Source organism: Acanthochromis polyacanthus, chromosome 12 (genome assembly GCF_021347895.1).
Source record: "Acanthochromis polyacanthus isolate Apoly-LR-REF ecotype Palm Island chromosome 12, KAUST_Apoly_ChrSc, whole genome shotgun sequence".
Lineage (NCBI taxonomy): Eukaryota > Metazoa > Chordata > Actinopteri > Pomacentridae > Acanthochromis > Acanthochromis polyacanthus.
The window spans coordinates 26434237-26458261 of NC_067124.1; the positions used below are offsets into that span (position 1 = coordinate 26434237).

General features: G+C 38.4%; 1 protein-coding gene across 1 annotated transcript; it reads right to left on the reverse strand.

Moving 5' to 3' along the window:
- Window positions 1-629: 629 nt before the first annotated feature.
- LOC110956012 (retinoic acid receptor beta-like) lies at window positions 630-20863 on the reverse strand. Its single transcript, XM_051956410.1, is given in 10 exon segments — window positions 630-3019; window positions 4102-4260; window positions 4703-4907; window positions 6574-6750; window positions 8187-8365; window positions 13529-13670; window positions 14690-14749; window positions 14751-14795; window positions 14797-14854; window positions 20146-20863. Coding segments are annotated over 10 exon segments (1344 nt in total). The 5' UTR covers window positions 20313-20863; the 3' UTR covers window positions 630-2867.
- Window positions 20864-24025: the final 3162 nt, after the last annotated feature.

Below are 24025 nucleotides of genomic sequence, written 5' to 3' on the forward strand. Positions count from 1 at the left end.
AAGTTGTCAGTAAAATGTGATGAGTGGAAATATTAAAAAAAATACACAAAATGGAAATACTCCAGAAAAATCTAAATTATACATTTCTAAATGTACTTAGTTACTTTCCACCTGGGAGTGATGGAGGCTCATCTGCAAAAAGAGTCCATTCCTCCATGCATTTTTCAATTGTATAAAGTTTGAGTGCAACAGGGTTAATGAAGATTATTGATGGTGAAGACAATTTCATTTCCTGTGCACACAAATTATGAAGAATCCGCAGATCTGTTGACAATATTTAGTGCATCATTACCTTTCTGACATTATGTTTTGAAATAAAGTGAATTATAAAATCTGGGATTAGTAAAGTACCTCACTAACACAGCAGTCCCTAATGTAGCTCGTTTTTTGTTGAAGTCAGGGATTATTTAACTACTACATAGACGAGCAGATACAACTCTACCTGTATTTACTGTACTGCTGTGTGCAGTTCCTCACAACACCAACGGGGGGCAGTATGTGCCTTAGTATTAGGAGAAAAGGATCTGACCTCAAACAACCTCACATACTCATAGAAGGAAACTAGATCAACTGCGTCATCTTGGAAAAAGCCTGCAGCTTCAGAAGAAACATGAAACTGCAGAATGAAACTCAGTACACAAGGCTTTAATAGACCAACGCAAACGTATGAAATGTGTTTAGTCATGTCCCAATGTGAAAAATGGCCATATGTATATACAGAACATGTAAAAATGTAAAAGGTATGGAAGATGCTGGCACATTTACATCAGGCACATGTGAGTTGTTACAGTACAGGATGTTTGTTTACAACAGTCAGTTCAAAGCATGTACATTTTAAAGCAAAAAAACATTTAAGATTTCATTCCTACTTGTCAGATTCTATCAGACATTTGAGATTTCAGACCACATAATTCCTATAATCTATTTTTTTTAAATTCCCATAGTACAATGCGTATCCAAGAAAAATTAACTCTACACATACAATTTTATGTCCTGGTGATCATTGAAATTTCAGTCATGGCTCTACCCATTTATGTAGACAGGGTTCAGGTCATAAAATGGCTGCTGAGGGGTGAGCTGGTCGATAAGCATTTTGATTTTAGTTTATCACCCTTAACGCTTTCCCCCCCCCCCCCCGGAACCCAAAACCCGCCGGCAGGTATGAAAGGCATGTTCATTTTTTAGAAAAAATGCTAAAATTAAATCATTTATCAAACCACGAAGCTATAATAACAAAGAATCCTCAGATTTCAAGCTCTCCGATGGTTGTTGACCTCATCATGTGTGATGTGCAGTTTTGTTGGTAAAAGTAAACAAATATAAGCTTGAACTTAAATGTAAGCAAAATTAAGTCATTCTACAGGCCTCATTTTAAAAATAGCCAAAAGTAAACTGTTTGCCAAAGACTGCAAACAATTTGGCGCTGTGCAGCAGAACCGAGAAATCGTGACCAGGCTGCAACCAGCAGTCACCTGACAAAAACTGAATGTGGTTGAACAGGAGGCAGTGTTTACGCAGACAGAGAGGAGACAAGTATGGAAACCAATGAAATGTAAACAGTAACATATTTCTATTATGTAGAGTCTGCATTTTTTCAGTAATAGTAACACTTGTGGGCACTTATTGAACATATTAATTCCACATTTTTCAGTTTTTTATAAAATAACAAATTAAATTTTTGTTTCTTTTTAAACAAGTTATGATTGAAACTTTGTTAGGATGTACAGAAGATATTTTAGAGTTCTCTCTACTTCTAGTCATAATTGTGTTGTTTCCGTAAAAGGTACTAGACTGTATATTGCAGTGAAAAACAGTCTCACAGTGAGTAAAATGTGACAGGAGCAAAAATCTAACAACTGACATTCGTTAATCAGCACAAAGGACAACTTGTTTGGACATGAGGATGGTGCTACTAGGAATGCTGCAGGATCATCGAGATTATTTCATGTTGAGATATTTCAGTGTAGTGCATGGAGCAGTAGACCAATGCTGAAAATGTCTTTATAAAATCCTAATCAAGAAACAACAACAGGATTGTTTCAGTGTTTTAACAATAATAGCCCCAATAACAGCTAAAATACTCTCTGACAATATGGAATGGCAAGTTCCATTTATAAAGTGAAATAATATATAAAGTTGTATATTATCATTTACCTGCTATCTGTGTATAACTATTTACTATTTGATGCAGTGAAACAAGTTAATTTCCAGCAAAAACTCTGACATTCACTGAGCAACAAGCAAACACAATAGTGTATTCAATGGACTTATCTGTTACTAAAATTCTTCCCATATCAACTGAGTTACATTAGTATGTGAACTTTGTTACAGTCAATTATGAACATTCGCATTTATAAGTATTTTTTTTGCATTTACGTTTCCCTTTTCTTTTTACACAAACATATGAGACAAACAGTAGACTTTGACTTTTTGTGTATAAAGTTAAAAAAACTTCCATATGTTCACTATCTTACGAGTGCTACTGCTAAATGAGGTAAAGTATGAATCCATGTGGTATCTCATGCACATATAAATATATTAAAAACCAGAAACACTGAAGAAAGGCTGAGAGTGATTCTCAGTGGTCATGTTGCAAGGTTCATGAAAACAGAAGTCGAGATTAAAACATTACTGCACGAGTCTCCTGTTCTTCTTTTGAAGCAGGATTTGAGTTAAGAGACATGAACTTTTTTGGAAAAAAATGGTTAAACTGAATTCTCTGACTTGTCTGCAGATAGAGTTCTAAATATTCACTGGGAGACTCTGGACATTAAGTGAGGTAAGAAACTAGTAACCCTCTGAACTGCATCTGTACATTATATTGTTAATAATTTCTCTTGGAGGGAAGACAAGTTCTTAGAGCAGATTCAGAGCGAGAAAGTAGAGGAGTTGTGCATGTGCTGAATGGTGACTGACTTCTGCTGTTTCTCCAGGTTCTGTAGATCCTCCAACATCTCCTCGATCAGTGGAGGCATGGAGCCGGGGATCTCCATCCTTAGTGTCACCACTCGCTCAGCTCCTGTGGAAATGAACAGACATGTTTGTAGCTTTTGTCTGCATTAAATAACGTGCAACAGAAGGATTACTACCTCTCATCGAAGACTGAAAATAGACCTCGGCTTAAAACATCTCCAAGAATGCAGGATTTTAGACCCTGAATTGAATAAAGCCACAATGCAGCTGGACTCAGACTTATATGTAGCACACATAATATACAAAGCTGTGTGCTCTTCAGCACCACTATTTATCCAAAAACATCACAGAATGAATCTTTCCTCTGAGTTTATTAAATACCTCCAGTATCAGACAGCAGCAGAATCCACATTAGCATCGTCAAAGCAAGAAAGCTGTGCACATTTGCACACAGAACAACAGCGCCAGTAACTATAATTATCCCGGTCATAGAGACAAGATCGGTCTGGATCCAACAGTAAGTTACATTATGCACTTTTCTTTACATCTGTATCAGGATTTGGTTGTTGTTTCCAGCTGTTTGTAGGAGTCATTCCTCTTGAGTTTATTAAATACTTGCAGGATGAGACGGCAGCAGAAACAGTTTCAGTGTCTCCAATGAAAGGGAGTCAAACGCGTTTATCATCACACATGGACAGCATTTTCACTCATTAGGAAATCATCAATACACTGGGCTGTTATTCATATAAACACTTTGATAGGCTGCTATTAAATTAAATTTGGTCTGTTGTTGGTAGTTGTATAATTCCGCATTACACATCACTTATCGTATTGCCTAATGTTGTGCGAATGGCAAACATGTGCGTCCTGCGGTTCTCTCCAGCATTGTGTTGGTGAAGTCATGAGAAACATGGAAAATTGACCATTGTCTAAATGAAATAATGCTGTCAATTAAACTGATTGATAAAGTCAACAACGTACAGTACGTACACATCCCGTCTAAAAAGGGCTCAAGAGTCACATCAGTCTTGTGGCTACAAACTGTAGCAAACTAATCTCCTGAAAAAAGGCACTCCTTCAAAATCTCTCACAGTGGTGCATGATGCAAGTCACAGCACATTTCTACGGCACAAATCTAATTTACTTAAGAAAAACAATCAGTCTAATAGCAGGCTGGCATATTCACACCTTTAGCGCTGATGCTGCGCAGGTCAGTGATCTTCATGAGGGCCTTGGGGAACATAAGGGGCATGCTTGGTCGTCTCTTACGGGAGTAGATCTTCAGCGCCTCCAGCAGTGGCTCCTGCAGCACTTCCACCTTCGACGGCTCCTCCAGGTCCTGGCGGTCTGTTCAGAGAGAGAGAAGAGGGATGACATATAGACAGCCTTTCTGTTAATTGAGTAAGTCAGTGGTCTACCACCACATGCCAGCAATGACAAGCTCTGTAACTGGTGCTCTGTGTCGTACATGTAATGCAAGATGTAAAAAAAAAAAATTAAAAATGCAAGATGTGCCACGTAGTGTGAAGGGAATCTGCTGCTTAAAAGCAAAACTGAGGACCCAAAACATAGGCGAACTAGGATTTTTAATTAGTAATATCGTCTTAGTTTTGAGGAGTTTAGCGCCTGATTGGAATGACAGATGAATGAACTTGGAAAGTAAAACTTTCAAAGCTATCGTTTTGGACACTGAATGACGCCACTGATTTCCAGAAGCTGAGCTGTTAGCGGCACAGCAATGCAAATCAAAACTACCTACTACATTTTAAACACTGTATAGATTAAATACCTCCAGAGACGAGACAAATGGCACTGAGGAGCCCGCTTTCCGTTTCATCCATTTCTAGTGGCAGCAGTTGCCCAGCAAAAGTGAAAACCTGATCCGTCAGCGGTCCGAATCCTGCGTTGTGGATCTGAGTGCGGGTCAAAGTCAATCCATCAGAGAAGGTCATTGTGTCCTTGTCAGGAGTGTAGCGAGTGCAAATCCTCAGAATCTGGATGAAAAGAGGAAGAACAGAGAGGGTGAAACACTCAGAATAACAGCGTTTTTAAAAAGTGGACAAGTGGAACAAGTGTAAAGTCAAAGCGCACAGAGTATCATATTTAACCAACGTGTGCCATTTCATTTCATGTCAGTGATCATATACAGTAAACCTTTTTCCCAGTGAAGGCTCATGCTCACTGACAATTTGTTGTTGACAGATATCCATAGATTAAAGAAGCTACACCTGTATGCTGTTTTTGTACTTGCTCTAACCTTGGAAATATATCATCCTCAGTTAAAGTAAAGTTTTGACAGAGATGCATTTTCAAAAATCAGAATGAATGAACCACTGTGCAATTTCATTACAAACTGTATAATGAAAACAACAACGGATTCTGAAAGATTTTAACCCTTTAAGCTTCAGTCAATTCCAGCAGTTTTCAGTACAAAAAAATCGCTAATATTCTATTTTTAAATAAAAAAAATTACGAAAAATACAGGGAATATTGGACGGGCATCGCGAGGTGCATTTCCTTGAAAATGACCGATTCGGGGATTTTATACCGACTTCAGGACATGTTTTGGACAAAATAGTTTACTGGCTTGTGTCATCTGGATGTAAAAGGTTGGATTATGGCCGTTTTTTGTGGAATCTTTTTTTGTGTGTAATAATAAACCCGGAAATGTGAGTCGCGCTGTGTGCGTTGAAGCCGTGTATAGAGAACAGATGGATGAATATTCGTTTTTGTCGGACAAATGTGTTTTTCTCACCCGCTGTGGTAATCGCATCTGAAAGTGGTTTATACCGGCGGATTCATGAGAATCTAAGCTTTCCATCGGCGTATAGTGTTTGTATAATCGTGTTTGCAGCATTCTTGAAATTCCTATGCAAATTAGTAGGTGTACCGCCGGCGGTACACTGAAGCTTAAGGGGTTAAAGCAAGGGAAAGGACAACATGAAAAAGTTCTTGCTGCCTTTATTTTGAATTTTTCCCTAAATTCAAGGTGAATTAAATGAGCAAATGAACAGCAGCTAAGTCAAAAGCAAAAAAACAACACAAAAACATTTCTTGATTGTGTCACATTGTGTATGCATAATTCATATTTTAAGTGTTTGAGGCTTCAGTCACACCAGTTGAAAATTAATCATAACTCTGGCTCATTCACACTGTAATTAATGTTAATTGCTGTGTATGGTCCCTGATGAATTCCATGAACAGTAATTTTAAACCCAAATACAGATTTAGAAGAGTACGTGTGGCCCACCAGACTTAAAGTGTGATATATTCTAGATGCCAACTAACAAGTGACAAATATTTAACCCAAACATGGCAAACAAAAGTCTCAGAAAGCTTCCCAAGAGATAAATGTGTGAAAATGAAACTGGTGTTATGACTATACACAGACTCCTCTAAGAGATCACTGCTCTGTGGGTAAATTATTGGAGCCAGATGGTGACGATGACACACATGCAACACACTCTGCCAGTCGACTGCAGCCTGTTTACCAGCCTGCCTGTCAGTTTGTCTTTGGCATGAACAAAAGCAAGATCTCCACTAGGTTTGAATCGTGTTACTTGATAAAATAATCCAGAAAAAAACAGCTGTTTCAGGCACTGTCACACTGAAGGCTCAACTTTACATCTTGAAGTGAAGCAGATTTTCAGATGGACCTACCAAGATATCAAGGCAGGCAGCTTTGAGCAGAGTGATCTGGTCAGCGATTGTGAGGCCGGTGAAGCCGGGGACTCGCTTGGCAAACTCCACCACCTTGATGATGCACTTGTTGGCGAGCTCGCTGAACTTGTCCCACAGCCCGAGGTCCAGCTGGATCCTGTGGTCTGAACTGGAGGCCTGGATGGATGAGAAAGGACATCTGTCAGGTGCTTGTTGTTCATTGGTAGAAATGTTAAGGTTCAACATTTGGGGAAGATACATCACAGACTATACAAAAGATGTGATGTGATTATTAAAAGATAGTCCATATTACCCACTTAAACATGTCTTCATTGTGTGATAATGGTGCTGAGATGTACCAAGTCCCTCAATAAATGACTAAACTAGCACACAATACTCATCTACATACTCCGCCAAGGAATGTGGAGGAGTTATGCGAAGATCGGCATTCGTTTGTCCTTCCAAATTTCTCTGTCTGTGCGCAACAATATTCAAAAACGGACAAATGCATTTGGCTGAAATTTCCATTAATTTTCTTTTTTTAAAATCGATTTGTTGCTGGTGATTTTCCATTCGTACTGGTTAAAGCTTCTTTGGTAAGCACCAAAAATTCTTAAGTGCTTCAGACATTTTTGGAGTCACAGGAGCCCTGATTAATCTCAAACCAGGAAGTTTATTATCTTTCAGTGGCAGAACAGCATGCATGTCAATCAGTTTGCTATTCCTGTTGTATTTCCTGATGTGACTCATCCTTCCAGGCATCACTCACTTCTTCTGCCTTGGCAAACCACAATAAACCAGTTTGTAAAGGGCACATCAGTGCAGATTACATACGCTCCATTACTTCATTGGTATTTAACATTTCTGGGAAGTTACTGTGATGAAGGGATGTGCCGTGTTTCCTTGTTGTGATGGGTGCGTGACTATTTGCATGATCACTGTTTTTGTGTTTAGTATTGGATAGATGCAACTTCTTTAATGCAACTTTTATTTTTTAATGGTATTGGATTGGGACAAAATAGAAAGCAGATACTAAATAATATATGAAGTGGATCAGGGGCAAAAAATAACTAGATTGAGACATCCCTAACATTACTGATTTCAAACAGTGATCTATAATGAGGTCAGGCATGATTCAACGCCTGTGAGCTTTGGCCTTTCAGCAACCAGAGTCTAAAAAAAAGAGATCTATAGTGCTTTAAATGCCACTGAATATCCTAAATCTTTTCTGGCTACAGATCACAGCAGCCAGTCCAACATTTCCCATGAGATCTCCATAATCTCAAATATGGAAAGCTGTACATCCATTTGTTTAGCCTCTACAGTGGCAGTTTGTGAAAAAATCCAGAACTTCTGTTGGAAAATTAGTCACATGTTGCAAGTTTTGAGACCATTTAGCTACTTCCATTTTGGTCTCATATTGGCAGTCACAGTGTAAATACCTGGCGAAATTCATGATATCCTGCAACTCTTATCTCTAAACCATAAATCAACTAAAGTCAAATAAACCTGCAGTGGGCAGAGATTTAACCTTTGATCCTTTCCTTTCTGCAGACAGTCTTCTCTCTTTGAAGAATATCATTTTGACATCCTGGTCTCTTATTGTGACTCACTGTGGTGTATTTTCCCAGCTGGCAAAGGGAGGGGAAGGTATCTCTGTGAGCCCTGCAGATCTTCTCCACGATCAGGCCCAGCTCTGCCGTCAGCTCGTATGTCTCCATAACGGTCATTTTCACCGCTTCCTTCTTCCCCTTCCTTCTGTTGTTTCTGTCGTTCTCACCGCTGAGGGAAAGAAAACAGCGAAGATGGGAATAAGGGATTCAAACAGCTGAAATGCTGGCTATGAAGAATCTTCTTGACATTTTGATTTGAAAAAAACACTAAGTATTAATGTTAAAAATTCAGTTTGATAGTCAAGCCCTTCGACAGAACAGAAACACTAAGAAGCAACAACCACATTTGCACTTTAAGCTGTACACACGTGGACAAAATTGTTGGTACCCCTCAGTTAAGAAGGAAAAACCCACAATTCTCACTGAAAATCACTTGAAACTCACAAAGTAACAATAAATAAAATTTATTGAAAATTAAATAATCAAAATCAGCCATCACTTTTGAATTGTTGATTAACATAATTATTTAAAAAACAAACTAATGAAATAGGGCTGGACAAAAATGATGGTACCCATAACTTAATATTTTGTTGCACAACCTTTTGAGGCAATCACTGCAATTAAACGATTTCTGTATTTGTCAATGAGCGTTCTGCAGCTGTCAACAGGTATTTTGGCCCACTCCTCATGAGCAAACAGCTCCAGTTGTCTCAGGTTTGATGGGTGTCTTCTCCCAAATGGCATGTTTCAGCTCCTTCCACATATGTTCAATGGGATTCAGATCTGGGCTCATAGAAGGCCACTTTAGAATAGTCCAACGCTTTTCTCTCAGCCATTCTTGGGTGTTTTTGGCTGTGTGTTTGGATCGTTGTCCTGTTGGAAGACCCATGACCTGCGACTGAGACCAAGCTTTCTGACACTAGGCAGCACATTTCTCTCCAGAATGCCTTGATAGTCTTCAGATTTCATCGTACCTTGCACACTTTCAAGACACCCTGTGCCAGATGCAGCAAAGCAGCCCCAAACATTACTGAGCCTCCTCCATGTTTCACCGTAGGGACAGTGTTCTTTTTCTTCGTATGCTTGGTTCTTGAGTCTATGAACATAGAGTTGATGTGCCTTACCAAAAAGCTCCAGTTTGGTCTCATCTGTCCAAAGGACATTCTCCCAGAAGCTTTGTGGCTTGTCAACATGCATTTTTGCAAATTCCAGTCTCGCTTTTTTATGAGTTTTTTCAGCAGTGGTGTCCTCCTTGGTCGTCTCCCATGAAGTCCACTTTGCTCAAACAATGACGAATGGTGCGATCTGACACTGATGTACCTTGGCCTTGGAGTTCACCTTTAATTTCTTTGGAGGTTGCTCTGGGCTCTTTGGATACAATTCCAACGATCCGTCTCTTCAATTTGTCATCAATTTTCCTCTTGCGGCCACGTCCAGGGAGGTTGGCTACCTGTCCCGTGGGTCTTGAACTTCTGAATAATATGAGCCACTGTTGTCACAGGAACTTCAAGCTGTTTAGAGATGGTCTTATAGCCTTTACCTTTAAGATGTTTGTCTATCATTTTTTTTCGGATGTCCTGGGACAATTCTCTCCTTCGCTTTCTGTTGTCCATGTTCAGTGTGGTACACACCTTTTCACCAAACAGCAGGGTGACTACTTGTCTCCCTTTAAATAGGCAGACTGACTGATTATGAGTTTGGAAACACCTGTGATGTCAATTAAATGACACACCTGAGTTAATCATGTCACTCTGGTCAAATAGTTTTCAATCTTTTATAGAGGTACCATCATTTTTGTCCAGGCCTGTTTCATTAGTTTGTTTTTTTTAAATAATTATGTTAATCACAATTCAAAAGTAATGGCTGTTTTTGATTATTTAATTTTCAATAAATTTTTATTTATTGTTACTTTTGTGAGTTTCAAGTGATTTCAGTGAGAATTGTGGGTTTTTCCTTCTTTAACTGAGGGGTACCAACATTTTGGTCCACGTGTGTATTTGAAGCCTCCCTCGAGCGAAAATATAATTTGCTGTTATGTTGATATGGTGTTTCTATATGCCAGATGACACTTCACTTAATGCCACCCTGAAACTGCAGTGTACTGATGTCGGTTTCAAAAACAGATTCAGGTTATCATCCTGTAACAAACCCTGTCAACCTGCAGAGTGGAGCTTCTGTATCATTATTACCTTTTGAGAATCAGTTTCCAGCTCAAGATATACGACGCGTCATGTTGGGCCTGTGATGGCCAGGATGTATCTGACCTTAATGGCCAATGTTGGTTGGGATTAGCTCCAGGAGCTTAATACCTAATGGATGGATTACAACGGAGCCAATTGGATCAGAAATTGATGTTAAAAAGAAGAAAGAAAGAAAATAAATCACTGTATGCTCTATCAATATTGCTAACAGGCACTTTGAAGAAATAAGTTGATTCCTCTATTTGTTAAAGCCACTGAAAGGATTGCCACTGCTACCACATCTGATAGTCACTTAAGTTTATTGTGAATGTCATCCATAACTAAAAAAAAGATCACATTCATTCTGCAGGCAGGACAACAAGCCTAAACATACAACCACAATCATACAGAGCAGCTCTTTCAACAGATGATATAACCCCACAGAGCTAAAGAGCTACTGCGATTTCACTTGTGGTTCTGAGATCATTTGAAACCATTTTGTACTACAAATAGTTCAGTGCTCTGAGAACTGCAGAAAATAATTTGAATGAACATTGTTGGCAGTGAGCTGTGGAAGGTCTTTTACTGCAGGGTGGCATGTGAGACAACGCAGCCTATCAGGTTAGCCTTTCATAATCGCTTTGGTAGTGGTGTCAGCATGCTTCCCGCGTCCTACTGACTTAGCTCAGGCTGCTATGCACATGTCAGGCAAGCTCAGATATGCACACCTCAGTCTCTGCCCTCTTCACTTAAACCTCCTCCTCCTCCTCCTCCCTCTGGATGCCCTACATCCACCCATCATGGTATATACACTCCAAATGAGATCATGTTACACACTGGCTGAAGCGGTCAGCAAGGCGGTTACATAGTATGGCATCAGTCTGCTACATGTGATGTTTTTATATAATGTGAGTGTGGGACAAACAACAAAGGGAACATTGTGGCTGGGTGGATCCCTGCACTATTGCCGCCCTCTGCACGTAACACTCAGTTATCTAGGTCAGCTCTAGGTAACACAGAGTTTGACTTTGTTTCTGTTGTACAATGGAGTACCAGAGCGCTGCTGGAATTACAAATTCTCAATGAGTCATTTGAAATGAATATTTTACAGGGTCTTCCCCACTTACCACTAACCTCATTTCTGATGCTTGAAGAGTTATGCGGCTACCTCAATGCAAAGGGAGCATTTTTTTTTGCTTTGTTATAGTGGTTGAAACATTAATAAGGACATGTCTCCAATATAACATTTTTATAAAAATATTCCACAGATTTTGCTATGATCACAATTATACATACAAAAAGGAATGAGTTTGATGATTTCAAGCATACATGTTGCATATGTATTCAAAACTATTTTCCATGTCAAGAATATTTATGTCAAACAAACGAAAAAAAAATTCATTCATATTTTTAGCAGGAGAAACATGCACAGAGCCTGTTCATTTAGCCTTGAATAGTGTCTGGGGTTCTTTTTGTCATACTGTTTCAGCCCTAATAACTTCCACCAAAAGAAGTTAGGGCAGGCTGAATTGCCCTGAGCGGCAAAGCCCAGGACAAAGGGTCCATAGACAGCATGTTGCTCTGAATGCTCACTAATATTTAGGCCATGTAAGAGCCAGACTTACAGCCTTATCAAACCATGATAGTCGGAAACCCCAGTAAACCACTTTAGTTTAAGTTGAAACACTGTACATTCATATTGCACATACAAAAACACATAAACACATAATTTATAATTTCAAACAACACACTAATTTATTTAGCCTTTGTTGAAGTACTTAAGTTCTATTGTAGGGGCCACATTAGCTAACTTTTGTATGTTCAGCATTGCTTATTTAAGTTGTACTAATCTTTTCTTTGTTCTTACCCAGTGCTGGGGTATCCAGTGTTCTACAGCTGTGGTCATCTGAACGGCTCCAGCAAAATGGCACCATGGAGCACCAGGCTTTTATACAGAGCTGCCATCAAGACATAGCAAGGGCTGCCACTTCAGGGAGTGAAACAGGTTTGTCTGATTTAAATATTACTTATTCATTTGATTGTGTTGGGTGAACAGATATATTTTGGGTTTGTTTGTTATGTTTTTTGTTTTTTTTTTACGTAGACCAATTGTACTGTTTGGTGCTTTTTGTTGTTAGTTTTATTGTGTGTCGTATATACAGTCATGGAAAAAAAATATTAGACCAACCCTTGTTTTCCTCAATTTCTTGTTCATGGACTCCTATGATAGCTGAACAATGTCAGAAGCTGGTGGAGAGCATGCCAAGACGCATGGCTGCAGTCATCAAAAACAAAGGTTATGCAATCAAGTACAAGTCCTGTGTGTGTCATGTGACTAAAACAAACAGAATGCCTAAAAGCACTGTTCTATGGAAGTACAATGCCATCGCTATTGATGTAAGAACTTAAGTGGCTTTGGTTTTATCAAGAAAACCATGGATAATTGCTAGAAATCAGCTTTTAAATTAAACTCTTATTGAAGCTATTTTTGTTGTTATCATTTATCTGTCCAAACAATGTACCCTTTAGTTTTACAAGGCATTAAATTGAACAAGAAATTGAAGAAAACAAAGTGTGGTCTAATATTGTTTTCCATGACTGGTATATATACATATATATATATGGATCTCTACATACAGGGGGTCCTCAACTTAAGTCAGAATTCTGTTCTACGTAACTCGATTTTCACTGTAAGTCAGAACTCACATAATGTGAGACGTGGTGTGCAACCGGCAAATATAAACAAAGCCGTCTTCCTCGTATAGCGCAGCATGACGATGTATTTGTCCACTGTAGGGGTTTCTGTGCATCTCTCTCATTGAACAAGATATGAATCATCTATTGAAAAAAAAAAGTTTCTTTTTTTCACTCTCACTAACCTTTCATTCACCTCTTACACCTGTATAGACTACTCTTGTTGGCGATGATCATCTTCTATCATTATTCACTATCTAATATCCCACCATTTAGAATCCACTGTCTCCGTTAGAATTTCCTCTAAAATTTAATCACATTTTATAACAGCAGATGAATCATTATGTGGATCGTAAAAATGTCGAGTGCACTTTTGGTGCTAAAGATATAGTTTCAATATGAACAAGGAACTGATTTAGGCAAGGAGCCTCATGAGTTTTGTTGAGTCAGAGTTGATCAGTCACTCACATTCTTTGGACATTCCCACAGCGAAGCACCGCTGCAGCCGACAGTAACTGACAGCGGTTCCTGTGATCTTGTTAATGATGCAGTTTCTGTCGCGGTGACAGGTGTACACCATGTTTTTCTGCACGCTGCGGCGGAAGAAGCCCTGCAGAGACACCAGGATAAGAACGAGAACATATTATTATTAATAATTTAACTGACTAAATATGAAAAACAATGCTTAATTTTCTTCCACTTAAATTATGATCTAGCCATGTTTAAAGCCGTTTCCAAAATTAATTAAAACTAAAAACTATCTATAGATGTTGAGATATTTTACCAGAGAATGGAAAATGTGACCGTCCAGGTGTACAAAAATGGTCAAGGCATCATCAATGGCTGTAAATGAATTTCTCTACAAAATATTAACCGCATGTGTCAAGATGCAGTTTACATGAGACTCCTTCTTCAGATTGAAGAAATCATTACTTAGGGTAAAATACATGCCCTCACTGAGGTAAGAACCCATACGTGGCATGAGAAAACAGACATAAATGTAAGGTTTATGATCTTTTTTGTTAGTTTTGCTACTTTGTTGGTGAAGCAATGTTATTTGTACTTCAGACTGCTTTTGATGATGGACTGAGCTTTAAATAGCTTGATTTTCAACAGAAAGTCCTACAATACTATAAAAAGATGGATTCAGAGAGCAAAAAACAGGAACAGACTGAAGAGGAAGCATGAAACATTCATAAACAGCAAAAGCACAACTCTCTGCACAACTACATGAAACAGATTATCTACAGAAGCAAACTGTTACTGTAATACTGATGAAGTCAGGTTGCTCACAACATGTGGGTTTATCAGGACTCAAGTCAGTCCTTGTAGTGATTTATTTAGGTGCTTTCTCCTGAGTAGTAATCAGTAATTGCGACAAAACAAAATAAAAACATGCTGTTTCGGATTTTAGTTTTACGTAAATATATTTTACTGAGTTTTGAAAGCTGCTCCCAGTTACAAGCATCCACCCAAAATAAGACTTTCTTTTGTTCTTTATAGGGAGATGCACACTTACAACAAAATGACTGCTTGCATGAGATCCTGACTTGTGTGAAACCATGTTTACCATTTCTACCGGAACCGAACAAGATTGACATTCGTGAAGCAAGACCACAGCTCTGACACGTTACCTCTCGCAATGCCTTCACAGGGCGACTGACTCCCTAAGTGGTAGCCCGAGGACTTTGTCTTGACACACAAAACAGGGCTTGTAAGTGCGTGGAGGTGGAGGGTGGGGATGGGGGCTGGTGAAGCAGATCATCCGAGCTAGAGTTGGAGCTCTGGCTTCCACTGCTGCAAACACATAACATTACACCATACAACACTGACCGATCAGACGCAGCAGGAATGAATTGCTAACGTTTTTGATTTATTTATCATTCATTGTGCCACAGGATCTCTGACTGAGAACGTTATTTATCATGAGCAACACTTGGGCAGACTGTCTGACCGTTGGAGCTTGCAACAAGGAGGGATTGATGGAGAAATGAACTCACTGAACACAAATATTCTTGTTAATTTTTCGAACGAGTCACATTTAATCAGTCATTTTAAAATACCAGGATATGCGATTTACTGTGTGAAGAAAACCTGTTGGTAACATTTTCTGTGTAGAACAGGCATCTACTGCATCTTGTTGTTTGCATTATTGGTAGAAACTGTGTCATAGAGAGAGGAAAGTAAGTCTACCAATAAGCTATCAACAACAGGTTAGTATGCCCACATAAGATATTTCACCTTCCTTACTTTCGAACAATAAACTTTAATGTTTTAGGACGTTTCCTCAGGCCCCAAAGTTATGCCTTCAGTATAAACATGACACTTTGTAAGATGAAGAATGAACAATCACTCTGGTAGGCGGAAATGCCGTGTAAAAACTCAATATCTGATGACCTAAGAGGCAGACTGTACTGACATTATCAAATGAATATTTGATTAATAGTGTCAGAGCATTGCCAGCACATATTTTGAAAATGTTTAATCTTCCCTGCACACCAATAAGGTTCCAGGAATATCTTAGTTTCAACCTTTCGAAATCTAAATTTCATTACGCATTCTTTACAGAATAGCAAGGTAATTTGCAGCACACTGAGCTCCATAACCTCCATATTACAGATGTTCTATATATGAGGTCTGATTATACATAACAAGACTGGGCTTCTTAATTAATTATTATTGAAGAAATGGACAAAAGATGGTTAAACAGTCAACCAACATAATTACATACAACTCCAAGAAGCACTGGGGGAAAAAACATTTGCAGAGAAGAAAGAGGTCACAGCTGTGGGAGAATTGTTTAAACCTTCAACATGAAAATGTGCCAGGACATGCAGTGCTCTCAGTGAAGCAGTTTTTGGCCGAGAAACACAGTAAACACAGTTTGCAGTATTTCACTACCCTTTCATACTGACCTCATCAGACATCATGCACCTTTTTTTCTTTTCCCTGGACCAGAATGGAGGGATATGTAGTTGTGAAAGAGCAATAGACTACATGGGAAAGAAATTGGAACATATGTTTTCCTATACATGACATAATAGACAACAAAGAAAAGGTAAATGGGTGTATTAGCTGCCTGGATGCAAAGGCAAACCACCAGCCAACCCACTGATTCAGTTTCCATCCACAGTGACTGGGTCTCTATAGCTACATTTTATATAACTTACTTGTTTAAATTGTAATCAGGCTTTAAGTTATGCATAATTAAAGGCATTCTGAGTGACTACTGTCATGGCCCAGATATGTTTGCCACCACACTGAGTTTCAAAATTGCAGTACAGGTAAGCTTATGGGTGACATCACAGAGGGTTGGTCATCTTTATATGCATTTTATGGAGGCAAACATTGAGAAATAGTGTAAATGGGAGGCTATTCTGAGAAGTAAACCCCACAAACCCCATCACAGAATCACAGCTCTGCTAGTCGCTCAGTTTCAAAAAGCCAACTCATCACCAGAGAGCATTTTCATTGGTCCCTACTCACCTGGCACAACTTCTGTGCAAATCAACACCGACCTTATCGGCATTTATCTTTGACTCTGAAGCTGCATGACTATAAAGGCATCCTACCCCCCTCAAATTAACACACATTCCTCACTTTGTGCAAATGAAATTGAGAAGTTGTTTATCGGTATTTCTGCCAGATAAAACTCAAGAGTAAAACCCAAACTGTCTCATAACGAGACAAAGCTGTGTTCACAGTCTTGGATTGCCTTGAAGCATTTCATTTTCTTTAGAAATGCATTCAATGTAAAACTGACCTCTCTAGTATCTACAGCCGTTGAGATGCAAAGTGACCTACTTCAGCACAGCTTTCATCATTTTTTTTTTTCCAGCTGAACGTTTCATTTCACTTCATCAATCACAACACACAACCCTCCCACTTTGAAATCACTTTTGAGAAGAGATTTGCTCCAGTCTGCAGGGCTCGCCCAGCCTCCCCGCTGGCTCTCTGATCACCTCCACCACTCCGGCCCTGACAGTAAATGAAGAAAGCTGTTTTGCAAAAGGAGACAAAAACGAGAAAAATCGCTCCTCTCCATCCCCTTGAACCCGTGGCCTCTTGTTGAACCTGGAATCGGCGGGTCAAACGAGGACACCCCCATCAGGCCTGATCGCTCCCCCAACGCAAAACAATGCCGGAGCATGCCACAAGCCCAACTGACTGATGAGAGGCAGAGAGGGGGAGTTTGGAGGAACAGACAGTGTGTGTGGCAGGGTAAGTGTTTGCTCGGGGGAAGAGGGGGAAACAGTGGAGCCCATCCCAATTTAGGTGGTGGTGTTTGATGTATTCCACAGTGCATTGTGGGAGTCAAGCTCCCAGTCAACAAAGAATTTTTAGGGAGGCTGAGGTAAGTCTAAAAGGAAACTTCTGTGATTGTGTTTTACAGTAAAGAATGACCCGTATGATGTGGTGGACCCTGAAACACGTTTACACATTCACTCATGAATGCAACATGGTGACAATGGCATCTTTTGGTTGATTGCAGATACTAAGAGGGAGAATTTGGGCTCATATTTTTGTGATAAACTCACTTCTGTCAGTCATTATTCATTTGAAGCAAGTACTTGTTGTATTTTGCTTTGGTTGCTTTTAGAGCTAAAATGACAGGCTGACTACATATTTTATCCTATGCCATTTATTGTTATTACTCTTCCTTTGTCTTCCATTTCCACGAATACATGTTATATTATCAAGACTTTTACAGTAGTAATTCAGATTTGTATGAAAATACAAAACCTAAACCTGTTCTTAACTTTCAGTGAGTCAACAACATGCAAAGTAGATTTGTTTTTTGGTGGTTTTCTTCCCTTTAAAACTGACCGTTACTTAACTCTGAGACATAAAAGCAGAAATCAGGGATGATACATAACTGAGTACAGTCTTGGGGTATTTGGACTTTAGAAAGCTCTTTCCTTTCATGCTATTTTATACTTTGACTCTAATACATTGCAAAGAGAAATGTTGCCCCCTTTTTACTTCGCTTCGTTTATCTGACTGCTACACTTAATTTCTACATTAAGAAATTAAGTTCTTTGTAGACCCTTCACAACAAGAGGCCCAGAGCATGATAAATTAATGAAAGTGTGTGCAGCAGAACATATTTTCTTCTTTCAAAAAAATCAAATAATGTCATATATAATAATATACCAGTTCAAAGGTATGTTTTAATGCATACTGAGGGCTTTGTCTGTACCTTAGTTTGTATTTTTCAGTTACTTTTACTTAAGTAAATGTACTTCTCCTACCACTGGTGCAGCCTGGTTCTCCTCTGACCTCCTGAGCTGGTGACCGTCCGATGAACCCACAGTGACCCCAAACTGACCGGCCCTGCCCCGTCCCAAACACAGACCACCACACGGCCATGAGCTGCTCTGCGTTCAAATACAGTCCTCTGCTCTGTTTGCTGCTTCTCCCCACATCCTTTCTCTATTACAAACTCCTGAAAACCATCACAGTATGTAGATAAAGAAGGCACGCGTGTAGAACAGATAGATTTCTCCCATTTAGCGTTTAGATGCAGCATCTAAGCACTCAACACAGTTTATAGCACACTGCAATGTACTTCTAAGTCCATAAATTGACTTTTACAAGTGTTTGTTTAGGAAGTTTTATATTTTAGCATTTTATATTATTGCATCAGTGCATTAATAAGCACTTACATGTGCTTATTAATGCACTGTAGTTTGTTTTAACTCATTCACTGCTTATACTAAAAGATGGGAATGATGGAATCTGTTGCTTTGATTTTGAGGAAAACTCAAATATTCAGTAAAAAATTTTAAGCAAATGAGAATCAGCATTTCATTGTTTAGATGTGGAATAGATATAGAAACAGATATTTTGGTTCTCACTGAACTCACTGAACAGTGGTTGTGAACTAAGACCATGCTGCAAAAAACTATTTTGAAGTCAGGGTGAGGTTACTTATTGAATACAAAATCCTTTTAGAATTCAATAAAGTAAAAGCAAAACCTGCTTCTTTTAAATTGTGCTTAAAACATTCTAAAACCATCTAGTATTTACTCAATGAATTGATTGTATAAATGTTTTAGGATGTTTTCTTATCGATTTAATTTGTTGCAGTTTTCGATCATTGTATTATATCATGTGATAAACACACTACGATTCAAAAGTTCGGGGTCGCTTAGAAATGTCCTTATTTTTGAAAGAAAAGCACTTTTTTCAATGAGGATAACACTAAATTAATCAGAAATACAGTCTAGACATTGTTAATGTGGAAAATGACTATTCTAGCTGGAAACGGCTGATTTTTAAATGAATATCTACATAGAGGTACAGAGGAACATTTCCAGAAACCATCACTCCTGTGTTCTAATGCTGCATTGTGTTAGCTAATGGTGTTGAAAGGCTAATTGATGATTAGAAAACCCTTGTGCAATTATGTTAGCACATGAATAAAAGTGTGAGTTTTCATGGAAAACATGAAAATGTCTGCATGACCCCAAACTTTCGAACGGTAGTGTATATATTTGGATTTTTGTTTTTAATTAGAGTTTTTCTTTTGCTGTTCATCTTTTATTTATTTTACAGTTCTTTTACATTTGCACTGCCTATCACCTGTATGTATTAACCTATATGAAAGGGCATTTAAAATAAATAAATGATTGTATGACTGATTGATTGATGCAGTGGCTTTATCACATTGCGACAGTCCATAAGTGTATTCCTACCAATCAACATGTTTCATGTAATATTCACAGAGATCAGTGCACCCCAATGTTTTGGAATCTCACTCCACTAGAATGTTTTTTTTTTTTTTACAAGATGTGTAATGAATTCTATATAATTAAAATCCTAGTGCAAATGCCAAACTACAGCGAGTAGATACATGGTGAAACATTTTGCATGGCAACGTTGTATTGAACCCCCTGAAGGTTTAAGGATGGAGGGTGCACTGCACAGACTGCAGGCCATGTGAGCTACATTCCTGCTTTCTGATTTTGGATCAAATAATGTCAAAAAATTTGACGTGATCCAACACAACACAACTGATTTCTACTCATGATATTCGGGCAAAGTGTGAACATCGTTGTCCTCCACTACATCTTCAGTTTCACCTACATTGCGAGCACCGGTGCTCCTGCCAGTCCGACTCGATCAGCTCAGGGAAGAAATCCGCCAAATCCTGCTCCTGCTCCTGCAGCATGCAGGCAGGGCTGGAAGTGCTGTAGAAGTCAATGATTTCTCCGGGACCGAAAGCTTGAAATTCCATAAAATCAAACATGATTCTTGCTGGGCTCTCAGCGAAGTCCGTGTGGAGGTGGTGGGCGCGCGTAAAATCCTCCAAACAGGGTGGTTTCTATCTGAGTTCGCACCGCTGCAGTTTATGGGCTACTTGATGCAAACGTCATTAAACAGTAAAGCATGCCTGTATCACACAGTCTATGATCACACTGTTTGTGCGCGCAGGGTCAGACCTACATTTCCCACAGACGCTCACAAAGTGTTTGCATGTTGACGCGCAGCCGGCGGACTCCTCCAGCAGAGCGCAGCGATTCCAAACATTAAGGTCTGGAGCGTTTTTTGCATAACAAAGTTTGTAGTATGTCTTCTTATCTCTTCTCCATTGACGAATGTCTCAACTCAGCCTTCTTCATACTAGTTATGTCACAGCGACCGATGGTGTTACCTAATGTATGCGGCTGAACTCTTGGTGAACCTCATCCGCTGCTGCCCTTCACATGACCCAGCCCCGTCTGACATCACCAGCAGCGGCGGTGGAAACCACGACACGGCTACCTTTCTTCAGTGAAAGTATCAATTCTGTGGGAAAACAGTAAAAGCAGCCCAATTCAGTCAATTTTAAAGAAGTACTTCCAGGAATATTTGTCAACTCATATTGTGCCATTAGGTGTATTCTCACTTTGCCAACTTCGCTTTGCATTTCAGCAACTATAATTGTAGTATTTCAAGTAAGTTTTTTAAGGTGTAAATTATTTATAAAAATCAAGCCATTAATGAAACACTAGGGTCACATTAGTTGTTAGGTTCCTCAATCACAATCCTCTTTCCTGGAGGGCTCTTTAAGGCAAGGACTGTTTTCTTGAATGAATTTATATTGTATAGTATTATAAAAATGAAAATGTAAATAAAAGAACCTAGCTATTTTATCGTGTTGTATTGCATACTTATATTCTTATTTATTTGCTTGAATTTGTTGTCATAATTTGTCTAATTTGACATGTCTTTTATTATAAAGCACTTTGCCACTTTGTTTTTGAAAAGTGCTATGCAAATAAATAATAATAGCAATAGTATTATATTTATAATGATAATTATAAATATAACAACAACAGCACCAACAACACCAACAACAACAGGCGTATAATGGCCAACTAAATCGATGCAACCTGGCGCCTACATTACCCACAATGCAACTCCACCCCTCAGGTGCTGAGATTGCGTCATTAATCCCTAATCAGGAGCAGCTGCAGAGGAAATAAAAAACTTTTCCCAGTTTCGAAAGATTTTAGCCAAACAAGGCGAAGAAACTGGATGAGGAGAAAGAGACAGGTGTATGCTGGTGTATTTAAAATTACAAGTTCAACAGCATCAGTGGAAATTAAGGTAGGCTGGCGAAATTTGCCCCAAAAGTCAGTAAAATGTTGAACACACGCTTAAAACACTCATTGTATTAACATTCCACCGTCAATATACGTAGATAAATACAGTTAGATACATGCAAATGATATATGCTCCCTCTAAATTCAGAACCTTAGGCTGAATTGTCTTTATATTTGTCATATGAGAAACCGCAACTAAAAAGACGTCACTAAAGGCCTACCTAGTTTTCCAAAAGATTGTAACCATAAAAGAAAAGTAAATGTATATGATATGGATGTATACAGCACACACACAAAAAGAAAAACTGAGAACCATTTTAACTGTTGTTTTGCCTTAAAGTCACAAAGTGTGATTAATTAAATGTCAACCACTATCAAAACGACCCAAAAAATAAGCTTAATACCCACATCAAATATGTGTTTTTTCCTGTTTTTTTGTTTGTTTAGTCACTGAGCGATTCGATGTTAGGCCTGATTGATACCACACTTTCTGCAAAGATCATTTCATACGTAGGGTTGTCAGACAAAACCATCTCAGGTTCATTTTCTTCAGAATCAGATGTGTGCTGGTCATAGATTTGCCCCCAGGTGTCTCTAGTGACAGGTAATGTCACAAGACACCTGGGGGCAAATCTATGAACCAAACTAAGGTTTCCTGCTGTTTGCAATACATAGTGTATTTACCCCCTCCGCCGTCTCCTCCCATCCATCCCTGACTTTTTTTAGTTTATGTCCCCTGGCTCCACAGCTATTGCCTCAAATAGAGAATGGAGGGTATCTAATTAAAGCCAAGACAATAAGGAACAAAATGGTACTATTGAGATTTCTTTGTTACAAGCTGAGAAAATCCAAATTGAATGCTGGAAAAACTATCGGAGCGTAACAAATCCACCTTTTTGTGTATTTGTGACATATGACCAAACAGAAGTAGTCATGTTCACGTCAAAGTCAGTGTTTTGACAAATTGTGTTTAATTCTTTTACAGTCTTTGACCTAAATTGCGCTATTTTTTCACTCATTACATTAACGGCAGGTTTTTTTTTCTTCTTATTTTACAGACACTCTTACTGTTGGCTAAAGGAAGAATCACAGATCTAGAGCAAGCTACAGGTGCCTGGTGAGCTCGCTTATTTTTAATTTTGCTTTTGCAGTGTTTGGTGGCAGCAGTATTGAACTGCTTGAAACAAGGGAGCCATGATGTTGAATATTTTACAACTCATTTTGGCTGATTTCTAATATATCCACAGATTTTTTTCCCCCACTAATTACAAAGAACATGAAGTCTCTACTGTGGAGGAATGAGCATGTTATTTCTCCTATTCTTACCGTGCTGGCTTATTGGCAGTTGCAAACATTAAATATGTGCATTCATAGGACAAAATAAGTAAACTACTTAAACTGACATTTCACCATATATTTTGGCAACAGAACTGTAAGCTTTTTCACTGGGAAGTGTTTTAATTTTAAAGCCTTCTGTGAAGCTACAAAAACCTTTAAGTGACTTATTTAGAATATACAATAGTGGTACACTGTAAAAAAAATGTTTGTACATTTTGCGGTGAAAAAATGTCAAATCATGATGGTAGAACATCTGTAAACCCTGAAACAGTTTTACAAAACACTGAATCACTGTAAACAAGTTAACAGGAGAAAAGTGTGTGTGTGTTTTTTCTCTTGGAAAAAAATACATTTCCTGACTCCTGAGTCTCCTGACTCCTTTAATGGAATAAATGCCATAATATATATAATAATACTGTATTTTTTTTGCATTTAATTCTTGAGAAGAATGCAGTTTTTCCCAGTTAAATGTACATTGTTGTACTGGTAAAGGAAACATGCTGCAATATTTATAGCAAGTAAAAAGGCAATTTCTTCATTTATTACATGTAAAAATACAGTTTGTACTGTCAGACTGATGTACTTTTGTGTTAATAACGGACATTTGCTTTGATATTTAGGACAGCTTTTACTGCAGTTTTTGCTAAAAATAATACATATATTTAATGTTAAATACACTAACTGTTGTACTGATAATGGAAATATGCTGTAATATTTATGATAAATTACACAAACTTTATTTTTTTATATAGTATTTTCATGTAAATTTCATTTTTAAAGGTTAAATCTTTTCATTGTACAGAAAAATATAGAATGAAGTATGGTTTTTTTTTTAACCTTAAAATCAACAATATCAATATATTTCTTGACTGTAAATGTAGAAAATGTTTTATTATAATTTTACAGTAGCATTCTGGCAACCACAGCTGCTGGAATTTTACTGTAAAAACAGCAAAAAAATTTTTTTACAGTGTACTACTCCCAAAAGTGCTAAACTAACTCCTAAAATCAACACACTTGGGTATAGAGCTACAGC